Source organism: Mobula birostris, chromosome 2, assembly GCF_030028105.1.
Source record: "Mobula birostris isolate sMobBir1 chromosome 2, sMobBir1.hap1, whole genome shotgun sequence".
In the NCBI taxonomy this organism is placed as follows: Eukaryota; Metazoa; Chordata; class Chondrichthyes; order Myliobatiformes; family Myliobatidae; genus Mobula; species Mobula birostris.
The window spans coordinates 14,321,696-14,337,081 of record NC_092371.1 but is presented as its reverse complement, the minus strand read 5'-3'; the positions used below and the strand labels follow the sequence as shown (position 1 = coordinate 14,337,081).

The 15,386-nt window shown below is 44.9% G+C and overlaps 1 protein-coding gene across 1 annotated transcript; it reads right to left on the bottom strand.

The window, feature by feature from the left end:
• Window positions 1-38: 38 nt before the first annotated feature.
• On the bottom strand, window positions 39-15,182 carry LOC140212663 (Ig heavy chain Mem5-like). Its single transcript, XM_072283768.1, has 6 exons — window positions 15,087-15,182; window positions 14,069-14,395; window positions 8,450-8,740; window positions 5,268-5,387; window positions 5,108-5,166; window positions 39-1,374 (listed from the first exon to the last, which is right to left on the bottom strand). Exons 1-6 carry the CDS (start codon window positions 15,127-15,129, stop codon window positions 1,342-1,344), a joined length of 873 nt encoding a protein of 290 aa, XP_072139869.1. The 5' UTR covers window positions 15,130-15,182; the 3' UTR covers window positions 39-1,341.
• Window positions 15,183-15,386: the final 204 nt, after the last annotated feature.

Genomic DNA, 15,386 nt, shown 5'->3' with positions numbered 1-15,386 from the left:
AGAAACCTGAAGGTCTCCACAGCAGACACAATACGGGTGAGTGTAGTGAGTGGGGGGAGTATTGGGGGGGTTCCTCCTGACGTCCACTATCATCTCCACAGTCTTGAGCGTATTTAACTCCAGATTGCTCTGACCACACCAGAGGGCCAGCCGTTCCACCACTCGTCAGTATGCAGACTCATCACCGTCTCGGTTAAGGCCAATGACAGTTGTGTCGTCTGCAAAATTCAGGAGTTTAACAGATGGATCCTGTGAGGTGCAGTCATTAGTGTAAAGGGAGAAGAGCAGCGGGGAGAGAACACATCCCTGGGGGGCACCGGTACTGATTGTCAGGGTGCTAGAAATGATGCTTCCCAGCCTCATTTACTCTTTTCATTTACTCCTCATTAAATCATTTGCTCTTTTGCACTTCTGTTTTCTCCACTTCAAACTTACTTTTTCCTTTTTTTGTTTTTTTATGCTTTTTTCTCTTTATCCACACTTTTCTCTTTTACTTCTCCAATCTGTTGAACCCAGCTCCTACTATTTAGTTTAAAGCTCTATCCATAGCCCTAGTTATGCGATTCGCTCGGATCCAGATCCCATCATGGTTCAGGTGGAGTCTGTCCCATTGGTAGAGCTCCCTCCTTCCTCATTACTGGTACCAATTTCCCATGTATTCAAACGTACTTCTCCCACACCAATCCTTGTGCCACACATTTAATTCTAGGATCTTCTTGACCTCCTGTCATAAAGAATCTCTTTCTGGACCACCACTGGGAACGTCTCATGATCTGGAGTGAGAATTCGGGATCCATGGCTCCAGCGGTGATTGTGCAATCAACCTTTGGACAATTACCTACAAGCGGCTCGCCATCAATTGGACGTTTCGATGACCAAGAAAAAAAATTAACATTTCGTGACATTTTATAATTTATTGAAGCAGTAGTTAGGACAAGGGTTAGTTTTAATCGTAGCAAACTGTACATAATCAAGGATGGGTCTACAGATTAACCGTTGTTCATTATTACCGATTGGTCTGAGACTGAGGGAGCTCTGACTGAGGCTTTGGATGGAGAGATCCGGGAATATGACAACTGCGCATGCGGCCGATCGATGGCTTTTTTTGATACAATTACGCCACCTCTGCGCGGGCTTTCTTTCGAGTGTGCACGTTTTCGTCTCGGAGGGTCCGGTTTGCCGCTCCCGCACCGTAAATTTCTCAGTTTGTGCCGTTACTAAAACGACTCTTGAAAAACATTTAGTCATACTACTCCGTTGCTGTTTTTGCTCCGCACAAACGAAACAAGGTCTAAATCTTTCGTTGTTCACTGAGGATAATATTCACTCTGCCTTTCCAGATCAGTTCGTATCAATCGCCAGCTGGGCGTAGATCTGTAAGGGAATGGCATGAGATTGGTTACCGTATCAATTCCCACCCTGCACCGCTCCTCGCCAGGTTGCGTGTATGGGGCAACTTAATCACGCGTTAATTCCAGATCAAAAGAATGTGGTATTCTGGAGCAAAGAGTTTCATTCACCTTTAATTTCCCTGATTACAACCAACAAAAAAACTCAGGACCCTCTCTTTCGGTCGCTGAACCTGCCCCTGTGATATCCTTCCAATTTCTATATTATTCTTCAGTCCCTGCTCTGTGCAATCCTGTCCTGGACCTAATATATCCATTATATCCTACAGCCCATGGACGACTTGTTGTCCCTTGAATACAGTTTCTTTCGGCTTTATATCGTCCCTGTCTGCCTCCCCATCTAACGCCACCAGCACAAATGCCCTTCCCTATCTATTTAACTCCCTTCAGTCTCTGCACTGTTCTCTGTGTAACTGTTTAGGCACCTGCACAGCAGTCTATTTGCGTAACCCCTCCAGCCCGCATACCCCACTGTGTGACCCCCCCTCCGGCCCGCATACACTCCGTGTGACTCCTTCAGCTCGTAGACCCCTCCAGCGTGTATACCCCTCTGTTTGATCCCTCCAGCCCCGAAACCCTCTATCTGTGTCACCCTTCTAAACCTTTCGCTATCTGTGTAATTCGTCCAAATCCTTAACCCCTTTATCAATGCAGCGCACTCCAGCCTATATCTCCTCGCCGATCTGTAACTCCTTTTATAAGCTGTTTCCCTACAACTGAATTCTCCTCAAATTCCCTGTCCAATTCCATTCCCTGTTGTATTCTTTCTCTTCTTCCGCAACTCCACGACTACCCAAGATACCCGCACTCCGCTGTTGCGGACTAACGCCAACAGTGTCTACATTCGCTGCTGCGGGTCTGGAAACCCGACCCCTCCTCGGTTAAAGACCTCTCGCCGACAGGGAGGGACCAGCTACGGTTCACATGATCGTGTATGGTTTGGTGTTACATTCTGTATATTGTCCTATCTGTAATTAGTTTTAAGACAATGAATTTTTCACAAAGGTCTAAAAACAACACTTTTGTTGCAGGTTACGTTAACCTCCCTAATATCAAGTGGGATCTCCTTAAAGAAAGATATTTATACAGTGCAAAATTTGTTTGGTGAATCCTAAATGGTTTCTATATCAATGTGCAGATGTTCCAGAAAGAGGATGGGGTGAAATTGAACTGGAGTTTGATAATGAGCTTGGCCTAGTGACTAACTTTTCACTGTGAGAACATTGATTATAAATACCATTAAATTCGAGCAGGGTAAATTTGGAGAAAATTGGACAGAAACTACGGGACGTCAACTGGGAGCAGCTGCTTGGGCGCAAGTATCGAGACAGGCAGTGAATTTGGTCCAGCAGGAAAGGGAATCTTCTGGTTAAAAAAAAAGGTTTGCAAAGCTAAAAAGAATCAGTCAGAGTCCTTAAGAATTATAAAGAAGCTAGAAGCTAACTCGAAGTGGTGAGGAAGGCCAGAAAAGACCATGGAAGGTCATTGGGAAGTCGGATTGAAGTGAAATTCCGGGAGGTTCTATCCATACATCAAGAGCAAGACGATAACTAGGAGCGGGTGGGACAAATGAATGAAAAATGAGGGGACATATGGATATTTGTGAAGTATGTGGTTCAGTGCTTAACATCAAGGAGAAAGATGTGGAAGGTGGTGAGATCAGTGTGGAGGGTACGAATTTGCTTGTGCATTGTGAAAAAAAAAGAATGAGGCATCACTGTGCCTCTTCAGGAACATTAAGTGGGTGTCTTGATAGAATATACGCCGGGTTATTGAGTGGGGCAAGAGATGAGATTGCTTGAGGCTTGGAGTCTCAGTGTCCTCTCCAGCCGCAGGTGATGTCTCAGAGAACTGGTACGTCGCTAATTTTCCATTATTGTTGAAAGGAAATAGGGATAATCTTGGGAATTATAGACCGGTGAGTCTCGCGTCAGTGGTAGGGAATTTACTGGAAATAATTCTTAACGATCGGATTTATGAGCGTTTGGAAAACCTGTCTTTGTGCGGGGCACGTCGTATCTTCCTAATTTGATTAAGAAGTTTGACGAAGTGAGATGGTGATTTCATGTAGGGAGAGCTATGGATGTTGTCCACATGGATTATAGTAAGGCGTTTGACAAAGTCCCATATAGGAGGCTCAATCGGAAATTAAGATTACATGGGTTCTGTGATGGATTCAGAACTGGCTTGCTCATAGAAGACAGAAGGACTTATTCTAGCTGGAGGACTGTCTCCCGCAGGGATCTCCGCTGGGACCTCAGCTATATGTGATATATATAAATGACCTGGATGAAAATGTAAATGGGTGGGTTAGTAAGTTTGCAGATGATACCAAAGTTGTGGACAGTGTAGAAGGCGGCCAAAGGATACGGATCAGTTGCAGATACGGGAAAATGACAGAGAAGTTTAATCCCACCAAATGGGAACTGCTGCATTATAAAGGGATGGTACACTATTGATGACAAGACCCTTAGCACCCGTGACGTACAGAGGGATTTTGGAATTGAGTCCGTATCTCTCTGAAAGTGACGACACAGCTTGTTAGGGTGGTCAGAAGGCACATGGCAATCTTTCCTTTATCTGTCAGGGAAATGAGTTCCAAAGTCGGTAAATTACGTTGGAGATTAATAGAAACAGCAGTTAGACTTTCCAGATAGCATTGTATTCAATTTTGGCGATCTAAATTATAGGAAGGATGTTAAGGCTTTGGAAAAAGTGCTGAAGAAGTTTTCTGAGATGCTGTCTGGAATGGAGAACATCTTAATTTATTTGTGGTTATTATGTTTATATTACTTAATGTGTGGTGTGTAAGTTATATGTACTGCGTTGTGCAACTTGGTCCGGAGGAACGTTGTTTCGTTTGGCGATATACATGACAATAAACTGAACTTGAACTTGAGCTTGAGCAAACTTGGGTTGTTTTCTCTGGAACCCCTGAGACTGAGGGGCTATTTGACAGAGATCTACATACTATTGGAGGCACAGACAGAAAAGGTAGCCAGTATCGCTATTCCACATTGTTGAAACGTGGCATGCGTTTAAGCTAAACTGGGGTAAGTTCAAAGGAGATGTGCCGGTCCCTTTTTAACACAGAAAATGGTAAGCGCCGGGAATTCGCTGCCCAAGGTGCTGGTGGAGGCAAATACGATAGACCCGTTCTACAGGCTTTACGATAGGTACATAGATGTGCTGGCAATCGAAGAATATGGATCATCTTCAAGCGGAAGTGATTAGTGTAGTTGGGTATTTGATTACTGATTCAATTAGCTCAATAGCACATCGTAGGCTAAAGGACCTGTTCCCGTGTTGTACTATTCTAAGCGCAAAGTAATTCCCTGCTTGTAAATTTCACTATCGGGTACAGGAGTGGAACCCGGTGTGGTATTCTGCTGTTGTAGCCCATTCACTTCAAAGTTCGACGCTTTGTGCGCTCAGAGACGCTCTTCTGTCACCATTGTCGTAATACGTGATGATTTAAGTTACTTCCGCCTTCCTGTCAGCTTGAACCAGTCTGCCCATTCTCCTCCAACCTCTCTCATTAACAAGTCCTTTTCGTCCAAATCACTGCCACTCACTGGATGTTGTTTGTTTTTTTTAGACCAGCCTCTGTAAGTTCTAGAGTCTGGTGTGCGTGAAAACACCAGGGTATCACATTAACGAGCAGGTTTACAGGTGTACCTGAAATTGAGTGTACTTACATCACGTTCTCGATCCTTTCGCCGGGTGGTGGTGCTTTTGCTTGCCGTTTCTCCTTTTACTGATTGAAAGAGATGTTTGAATGTGAGTTTTTCTTCAAAGGAATTTTTCACCGTTAGGCGAGAAGTTCAGGTCATGATAAGTTTAAGGCCAGCACGTTACCTGGTTCGCGTTCCTTCCGATACTTCATAATGGCCACAGTGGTCGTCCCTACAGCAAGTAACACGAAGGTCGCCGCCAGGCCAATTGAAATCATACGACAGAGTTGCGCCTGCAGGCTGTCTGAAGAACATAGAATCGACTTTCAATTGAAAGTAATTTACCATCAGTTTCAATCTGTATTTGTTGGCCTATGTGTCCTAATTACTCAACAGATTGTAAATAAATTCATGGTATTATCAGAATCAGAATCAGGTATTTGTCGTGAGACTTGCTGTTTTGCTGTAGCAGTATATTGCAATGCACAATAATCAAAACTATAAATTACAATAGAAAGTATATGTATGTGTCTGACTGTCTGACTATCTGTCTGTCTGTCTGCAAATTAAATATGTAGTGCAGAAAGAGAGGGAAATGGTGAGGTAGTGTTCATGGGTTAATTGTCCAATCAGATATCTGATGGCGGAGGGGAAGAAGCTCATCCTAAAACTTCGAGTGTGTGTTTTCAGGCTCTTATATTTCCATCTTGAGAGAAGCCATGCGCAGAGGGCATGTCCTGGGTGATGGGGTCCATAATGATAGAAGCCGCTTTTTGAAACATGGCCTCTTGAAGGTGTCCTGGATACTGAGGAGAGTGTTGGCCATGATGGAGCTAGCGGAGTTTACAATTAATATATTTAAAGGGGAGATTAATGGTTTCTCGAATAGCAAGAACGTCAGAGGTTTCAGGAAAAGGAGGGAGAATAAGGTTGAGGGGGATAGTGAAGCAGCGACGATGGAATAGCGGAACAGACTCGATGAGCTGAATAATACTATGTCTTGTGGTATTATATTCTAATATCTCGTTCCTTCTGAAAATACTGACAGATATCTACAGCAGTCTATCCAAATGGTTCCCTACTCATCACGGGAAGTGACCATTCGGCCCAACAACCCCATACTGGTACTTGGGCTTCCGGTGGCATTTACATTTTCTTCCACTTCTGCTCTAGTCTGACACTAGGTTGATACCGATAGCTTTAACGCACCTTACTACAACATTTATTTCAGGGCTGGGGAGGGCGGTCTCTGATTATCCTTCGAGTACTGGCCAGTGTCATTCACTGTGTGTCGCTCTGTCTCAGATATGTTCGCTCCATTCTACAGTAAAAGTAGCTCGTGACTCTAGGGACACGGTTTCGATCCATCTCTCGAATGTCCTCTCTGTGAAGTGTGCACGTTTCTGCGTGATCATGTGGCATTCCACCAGATATTCCCGCTGCCTCACAGTTAAGAAGGGCTAGCTGGTAACTATGTGGCAACAAAGAATCTAAGCAAGTATGATTTCCGTTTCTATGTGGTGAGGTTAAAGGGGATACAAAGATCCAGAGGTCTGGTACAGGGTGTCTCGAAACCTGACTCGGTCAATAACAAGCACTAGATTGAGGATTGTCAGAGTCTGAGGGGAAGTCATAGAAAGTGATCTGATGGGTCACTTTACCTTGCAACCTTTGTATCTGGGGTCTAATTTGGAATATAATAAATCTTGGAAGTTTATAGCAATTGGTATCAGGTTTATTATTCTCACATAAACCGAGATGCAGTGAAAAGTTTGTCATCCAGACAGATCGTACGGCACATGAAACACCAAGTAGCACAAAACGAGATATTGGTGAATTGCAGTTACAGAGAAGGCGCCGTGTAGGTGAAAACAAGATGCAAGAGCCGTGGCGACTAGATTTTGAGATGAATAGATCACGGAAAGGAAATCTGTACAGCACAGTACAGGCATAACGATGTTCTGCCGACCATTTTACTCTAAAATCAGTGTAATCCTCCCCTTCTACATTGTTCTCTATTTTCCTTTCATCCATGTACCTATCTAAATCGTACAAGAGCTCCGTTCAAAGGGCCCATAGAGATATACGTCCGGGCCAGGGCGGTTACTTGGTTTGAGTTTGAAATTTAACTAACTTTTGAGATCATAGCAAATATGATGGGTAAAGGCGAACTGGAACCTGCAAGGTCGCACATGTTCACAAATGTTCCTTCTGTCACAGGTAGCTCACAAGTTAAGCGCGCCTAGCGTTGCGAAGCGGTGTATTGGCCTGAAGAGGGAAATGGTTAACCAGCAGAGAGTCGGCGGTGAATGCGTCATTTTCGGGCCTGAACTGCTTATGTCTTGTGATGAGCTGAATGAACGACTGCGTGTCTTGTAACCGGTTTCTCCCATTGTATAAATTCTGAGGTGACTATGGGGAAATTTATAGGGCCGTGCGATAACGTATCGGTTAGCGAAACGACTTACGGTGCCGGCTGAAAGATCGAGGCTCGATTTCTGCTGCTTTGTAAAGAGATTATTCATTCTCCCGGTAACCCCGTGGATTTCCTCCGGGTTCTCCGGTTTGCCCCCACATTCCAAGGACGTAGGGTTTGTGATAGTGAGTTACGGGCATGCTATACTGCCGCCGGAAGCATGGCGGCACATACGGGCTGCCCCAGCACACCTCGCTGATTTGATTAGACGGAAAAGACGCAGTTCACTGTATTTTTCGATGTACATGTAACAATTAAAGGTTATCTATCCAAAATTTATCGGAGTCGTGTGTCGGGAGATGAGTACTTTCAAGGGCTCTACAACTCAGTATTATTTATGAACTTATTTATTATTTGTACAATTTGACTTCGTTTGTACATCGGTTGTTTGTCAGTCCTCGTTATTCATAGTTTTTCACAAATTCTGCTGTATTTCTTTCTTGTTCTACTGTGAATGTCTGTGATCTCAATGCAGTATATCGTGACGTATACTTACTTTGATAATAAATGTACTTTGTATTTTGAGGAAATAAAAATTAATTATTATGAATAAAAAGTCAATGATTATTAATCTGATTCTCATTCTGATTCCGAGCATTTCCCTTAGCAGAGCGGCCAAACCAAGAGGTGCCCATTTAAAGTAAGTTTGGAGTAATGATGAAGGAACTGAGGGAAAGGGCTTCACCCGGAGAGCGGTGAGAGTTCCAATGATCGGTGAGCGGGGAGAAGCTCTGCGCACATTTACGCAGTGCTTGAATGTGACAGTTGAGCCATTAGGGCCACGGAGACAGCGCTGGAGAGCGGGATTTAGCTCGATACTAGGCATAAACACAGAGAGCCGAATGGCCTCTCGTAATAAAGCTGAAGGGAATCACTAGTTTCTACTATACCTTTCTGAGTGGAGACACTGTCACTGACCAGATGCCCAGTGGCGCAAGTGCAGACGGTGCCGCTACGCCAACTTTCCGCCGGGATCTGGAAGCGGCTGCTAACGCTGTAGCCTCCGTCCGGATCAAATATCGGGGGATCAACGAGACCTTCTACGGTATTTCCCGATATGTTCCAGTGGATGTTCAGGGAATCGGAAGACACGCCTCTCACCAAACACATCAAGGTCACCAGTTCCATCCGGTGAATTTCATCGGCTTGCGGCGCTAACAGATATATCGTGGGAGGCTGTGCTGAATGCGGAAAACACAACACCGCTGTATTAATTGGATGGCCAATTTTAATCACGGTTTCAAAAACAGGCTATTCTGGTCATCTTCTGCGGTCAAGTACATATCTGTGCTAATCCTAGTTTACAAGGCCCTCTGTCTGTAATAGTTCGTCTACATAACTGAGCGAGTAGTTGCATCGCTACCCCACAGGGAGTGAGATCCCAACTCCCCTCGGAGGGATATATCCTTCTTCAGGCCTTCTCTAAATCTCCCACCCCTCCTCTGTATAGGTTTATGGATACACTTACCGGCGCCGCGGAAGCAGAGCGTTTAGCACGACGCTATTACACTTCAGGGAGTCGGAGTTTGGATTTCCATCCCGGCGTCCACTGTAAGGAGTTTGTCGCCATGAAACGCCATTCCCCGTGGAAATCGTGGGTTTCCTCAGAATGCTCCAGTTTCCCCACACAGTCCAAAGACGTACCGGTTAGTAGGTTAATTGGTCATTGTATATTGTCCCGTGATTAGGCTCAGCTAATGTTCTAGAGTTCTATCAGCTTACCGTCTCCACCCCAAGGAAAACTAAGCAACGCACACAGCCGACCCTCGCAAACGAAACGACATCGTTGTGATAAATACCCACAGCGGGGAAGCAGACAATACAGCTCATCATATCGACCAGTGGGCACCAATCCACCTTAATCCCATCTTCCTACACTTAGCCAAGACCCTTCAGTCTAGCTCATCAATGAACGCATCTGGACACCTCTCAGATGCTGTCAGCAAATCTGCTGCAACCATTCTAGGACATACCCACAGTTGTTCCTCTTCAGATACCCCCGAAACTCTTCTGCCTTATACTAAATCTATGCTCTCTTGTCTGTCTACCTCAAATGTGTGGAAGGGCCTCCTGCTGCTCACTTCGTGTTACGAAGTTGATCTATAACCTCCCTGCCTCTCTATTCAATAACCTGACTAATGAAAGGCCAATATCCATTTGCCTTCCTAATCACAGTATGTACGTGCGATGCCACCTTGCTGGATCACTGGATCTTGTAATCCAGGGTCCTTTTGTTCCTCAACCTCCAAATTTCAGATGTCCTTTCCTCATTAATCCTCCCAAACCGCAGCCCCTCGCGTTATTCTGGGGTTAACATTTATAATCCATTTCAACAACACTTCAGTATCACCTCTTGGACAAAGACTAACTTTCACACTATCCGCACTATCCACTATTTCGCCCTTCTTTGTCTTCTCCACAAAATTACTGATCTTGCTTCTTATATCAAAATCTAAGCTATTCTAGAATATTTCAAGTAGCAAAGGTACTTGGAGAACCTTTCCTCCACCTATTCTTGCGGAACACCGCTAGTAAGGATGTGGAAGCATTGGAAAGGGTACAGAGGAGATTTACCAGGATGCTACCTGGTTTAGAAAGTATGCATTATGATCAGAGTCAAGGGAGCTTGGGCTTTACTCTTTGGAGAGAAGGAGGATGAGAGGAGACATGATAGAGGTGTACAAGATAATAACAGGAATAGATAGAGTGGATAGCCAGCGCCTCTTCCCCGGGGCACCACTGCTCAATACAAGAGGACATGGCTTTAAGGTAAGGGGTGGGAAGTGCAAGGGGATATTAGAAGTAGGTTTTTTACTCAGAGAGTGGTTGGTGCGTGTAATACACTGCCTGAGTCAGTGGTGGAGGCAGATACACTAGTGAAGTTTAAGAGACTACTAGACAGGTATATGGAGGAATCTAAGGTGGGGGCTCATATGGGAGGCAGGGTTTGAGGGTCGGCACAACATTGTGGGCCGAAGGGCCTGTACTGTACTGTGCTGTACTATTCTATGTTCTATGTTCTAACAGGCATTTAACCTTCCCTTGCCCCTTGTTGCCAGTCTCATGCGGAATTGTTTGATAAATTGCCCTGGTCCATGTGTCTGTGGGACTTTGTCAGAGGCCTCACTGAAGTGCTTGCAAAGCATATATTGATTGCTCTGTTCTCAATCATAGACTCGGCCAGCTCTTTAGGAATTTCGATCAGATTGTTCAGACATGCTCAGCTATTGACAAAGTCAGCTTGGCTGTCTCTGATTAGACCTTGTCACTCCAAGATATTATTAAACCTGTCCCTCGGAGTTCAGTCCTTTCAGATTTCTACGACTGATGTTCGATTCATAGGTCTATAGTTGCCAGTCTTTTCCCTGGTACGCCAATTGGTATCTTCCAGGATCCTCACATGTACGCAGTTGGTATTTACAATATCTCAGTTAAAGACCCAGCAATCTCACAGTTTGCTTGTCACGGACGCCTCGGATAGATCCGCTGATTTTCCACTTTTAAGGCCGCTACGGCTTCAATCATTTTTTTGTCATTTATTGAGATTTACACCAAAAGTTCACCTTTCCCTTCACCGAAGCCTTCATCTACAAGGTGCGCTCCCTTTGTGAATTCTGATGAAGCGTATTCATTTGGAGTCGATTGTCAAGGTTGAGGTGACAGAGTACCTGGAGGCATATGGCAAGGTAGGCAGAACTCAGCATGGATTCCTCAAAGGAAAATCCTGCCTGACAAACCTATTACAATTTTTTGAGGAAATTACAAGTCGGCTAGACAAAGGAGATGCAGTGGATGTTGTATATTTGGATTTTCAGGAGGCCTTTGACATGGTGCCACACATGAGGCCACTTGACAAATCCAGAGCCTATGGATTTACGGGGAAGTTACATACTTGGATAGAGCATTGGATGATTGGCAGGAAACAGAGAGTGGAAATAAAGGGATCCTATCCTGGTTGGCTGCCGGTTACCAGTGGTGTTCCACAGGGGTCCGTGTTGGGGACGCTTCTTTTTACATTGTGCATCAACGATTTGGATTATAGAATAGATGGCTTTGTGGCTAAGTTTGTTGACGATACGAAGATAGGTGGAGGGGCCGGTAGTGCTGAGGAAACAGAGAGTCTGCAGAGAGACTTGGATAGATTGGAAGAATGGGCAAAGAAGTGGCAAATGAAATCCAATGTTGGAAAGTGTATGGTTATGCACTTTGGCAGAAGAAATAAACGGGAAGACTATTATTTATATGGGGAAAGAATTCAAAGTACTGAGGTGTAATGGGAATTGGAATCCTCGTACAGGATACCCTTAAGGTTACCTCCAGGTTGAGTCGGTAGTGAAGAAGGCGAATGCAATGTTTCTAGAGGCATTCGTTTCTAGAGGAATAGAGTATAGGAGCAGGGATGTGATGTTGAGGCTCTATAAGGCGCTGGTGAGACCTCACTTGGAGTACTGTGGGTAGTTTGGGGCTACTTATTTAAGAAAGGATGTGCTGACGTTGGAGAGGGTACAGAGAAGATTCACTAGAATGATTCTGGGATTGAGACGGTTAATATAGGAGGAACGTTTGTCCGATCTTGGAATGTATTCCTTGGAGGTTAGAAGAATGAGGGGAGACCTCATAGAAACATTTCGAATGTTGAAAAGCATGGACAGAGTGGATGTGGCAAAGTTGTTTCCCATGATGGGGGAGTCTAGTACGAGAGGGCATGACTTAAGGATTGAAGGGCGCCCGTTCAGAACAGAAATGCGAAGCAATTTTTTTAGTCAGAGGGTGGTGAATCCATGGAATTTGTTGCCATGGGCAGCAGTGTAGGCAAAGTCATTGGGTGTATTTAAGGAAGAGATTGATAGGTATCTGAGTAGGCAGGGCATCAAAGGTTATGGTGAGAAGGCGGGAGAGTGGGACTAAATGGGAGAATGGATCAGCGCATGATAAAATGGCGGAGCAGACTCGATGGGCCGAATGGCCGGTTTCTGCTCCTTTGACTTATGGTCTTATGGTCATTTATGACGACTCCAATATCTTCTGGCTCCAAAGTCAGATTCGGCCGTTGCTCGAAATGGGCTCTAATTTCCATTTCCTTGGATGATCTTTCGCCCTTCATACACTTTTAGGTGGCTAGCAGATAAGCTTTAATCTGCTTGCCAGTGATATTTTGTGACTTTCCTTAATCTGCCTTTTAAGCATTGCCTTGCTTTTTTATACCAGGAAGGGCTTCGTTCGTCTTTAACTTCCTATAGATACCATCAGTTTCATTTTTTGTTTATTTTTATCCATCCTGAAAAACCTTGCCGTCCATGGTTCTCTGAGATTATGACCTCCACCTTTTACCCTTACCGGAACATGTTGGCCCTGAGCTCTTCCCATTTCTCCTTCCATACACATATGGACTTACGAGCAAGCAGGTCCTCCCATTCAACTCTATCCAGGTCCTGTCTAATACTAACGAACACGGATTTGCCCAGTTTATTTCTGGTTCATGTGAACTTTTATATTCCAAACCGCCTTGAAATATGTGGAGTCACGGCCACAATTCCAAAACCGCTCCCCAGCTGACACTTCGCCAAACTGACGAGCCACAAGGTTGAATCCTCAGCTTCCTCTCCAGTGCAATCGCGCCCCTGCTATAGTTTAACGTCCAGGCTCCAATTTTAACACACGACTCCAATTTTGGTTTGATTAAAGTGTTACACAGTTTGAATATACGCACTTCCTTGCTCTTAGATTCTATTCCGCAGCAACTGAACACAAGTATTTGGTATGTTCGCTTCCCCACCTCGTCTCCAAGTCGCCTTTGGTACTGCCGTTCATTATATCTGTTCCCGAGCTTCCAAAATACTTCGCCTCGAAGTTCTCAGATTTAAACTTCATCTGCCATTGTTCTGACCACCTTTAAGGGAGCCACGGTAGCGTAGCTGTTATGGCAACTCTTTAGTGAGCCAAACGTAAGCCTGTGGTTCAATCCCCGTAGCTACCTGTCAGGGTTAGTACGAGAACGCGTGGATTTCCTCCGTGTGCTCTGATTTCCTCCCACCTTCTATAGACGTGAAAATTAACTGGTAATTGAAAGAGACTGATGCCGTGCTGTATCTCTAAATCAAACTGAATTAACCTCATCATTATGGCTCTGTAGCTCAAACCTAATCTCCGCACTTCCAACAGCATCACAAATACCCGTCTCATTTCTGAACGTATTACTTATACTTCCCACGTACCCTCCGGGCCCCAGCAAACGCCACCATGTACAGTCCTAAATCAGGCTATGAAAGGAGCAGAGCTGGATATGGGATTCGCAACCCCATCCCGTAAAACTTCAGTGCTACAGTAACGCAAACAGAAGCTCCCTGGGAGAAGAAGGAGCTTGGGCTACACACGGGGACAATTTGAAAGTGGCCCAGGATAGAAGACTCTGGTGAACTGCTTTCAGCGCCTATGCCCAAAGGGGTGATGGACTTTAAAAAAGGATCCCAGCATCAAAAGAAATGTATGAACTAGTTACGACAAGTTACCTGTGACCACTAGTTTGGATCCATTGCCGAACTCGCCATAGAACTGGTCTGCGCAGAGGTAGATCCCAGAATCATTTCGTTGGACGTTTTCTATCACCAGGGAGTAAGTGGCTGATTCTTCGTCCACCTGGCCCGAGAACCTCCCCTCTGCTTCCACGAATCTGCCCACCCTGGCAACGAACTGCAGATGCCTTTGGTCGCTCCGTTTATACCAGTTTATATAAGCAAGCACACCCCGGTCCCGGCTGCAGTTCAGGACGGTCCGACCTCCGACACGGACGGTCTGAATCGGCGGAGACTGGAACAAGGCGGCCTGCGACACACAAACTAAAAAAAGGAAGATTTAATCACAGATGTTGTCCTCTAACGCATGATACAGCGACTAACCGCGCCATCTTATTACGAATTGAGACTTTGGAACACAGAAAGAGTAGCATGCTCAGTCTGTACAGTTAGTTGTACTACCAACTGTTCTAGTCCCATAATTCCTTTCTTAAAACTCCGTTGGAAATCATTCCAGTTATTTCATTCCCTAGTGGGGTAGGAATAAATTTACCGCACCTTCCCTCCCGAATAATCTATCTTCCTAATTCTACCTTCTGCTTTCTCTGATTATCGGCTATCGGTAGTTAAATAAAAATATGAACATAGAATATAGATCAGTACAGCACAGTAACGGGCCCTTTTTTGTCGAGCCAATTAAATTAATAATCAAGTGGTCATCTAATCTCTTCTGCCGACACAACGGCCATTTTGCGCGCATCAATGCGCCTATCTAAACGTATTTTAAAAGTTCCTAATGTGTCTGCCTCTGCCACTACCCCAGCACTTTCCAAGCACCACCATTATCTACCCCGCCCATCTCCTGCAAATCTACCCCCTTTCAACCTAACTGCATGCCCTCCGATATTACAACCCCCTTCTTTATTCTACCAAATCCCTTCAGTTAATTAACGATCAACATTCCCTCTGAACTAGCTGCACAAGCTCTTCTCTGCTCGAAATTCTGGTCACTTACCCTGCAGTAGGTAAGAGAGCGCGAAGACTGCGAAGCATCTCATTGTTCGTGACCGAGTTAAACTCCGAGTGTTAATCGCAGACGCGTGTTCATCGGTTTGTAAAATCGGTGCAAGGGAGGGGTGAGATCCTTTGTAATTGATGAAAATCAAACGTAATGTTAATTAGTAAATGTTCGGTTGTATTGGAACAAGGTAGAGGCGTTCTGTGGGTTTCCTGTTTACGCAGGGCCAGGTACACGCAGATGGAACGCGGTTTGCAAACACATAGAAAAATATATACGTCTACTCGCGTCGGTCTG

What these genes read in the sequence shown, in the direction of transcription:
- LOC140212663 (XM_072283768.1), bottom strand. Translation starts at nt 15,129, where the DNA reads ATGAGATGCTTCGCAGTCTTCGCGCTCTCTTACCTACTGCAGG. An exon ending in ATCCAAACTAGTGGTCACAG is followed by an intron (nt 8,741 to 14,068) that starts GTAACTTGTCGT and finishes TTCCGCATTCAG; the next exon opens with CACAGCCTCCCACGATATAT. An exon ending in CAGTGTCTCCACTCAGAAAG is followed by an intron (nt 5,388 to 8,449) that starts GTATAGTAGAAA and finishes TATGTTCTTCAG; the next exon opens with ACAGCCTGCAGGCGCAACTC.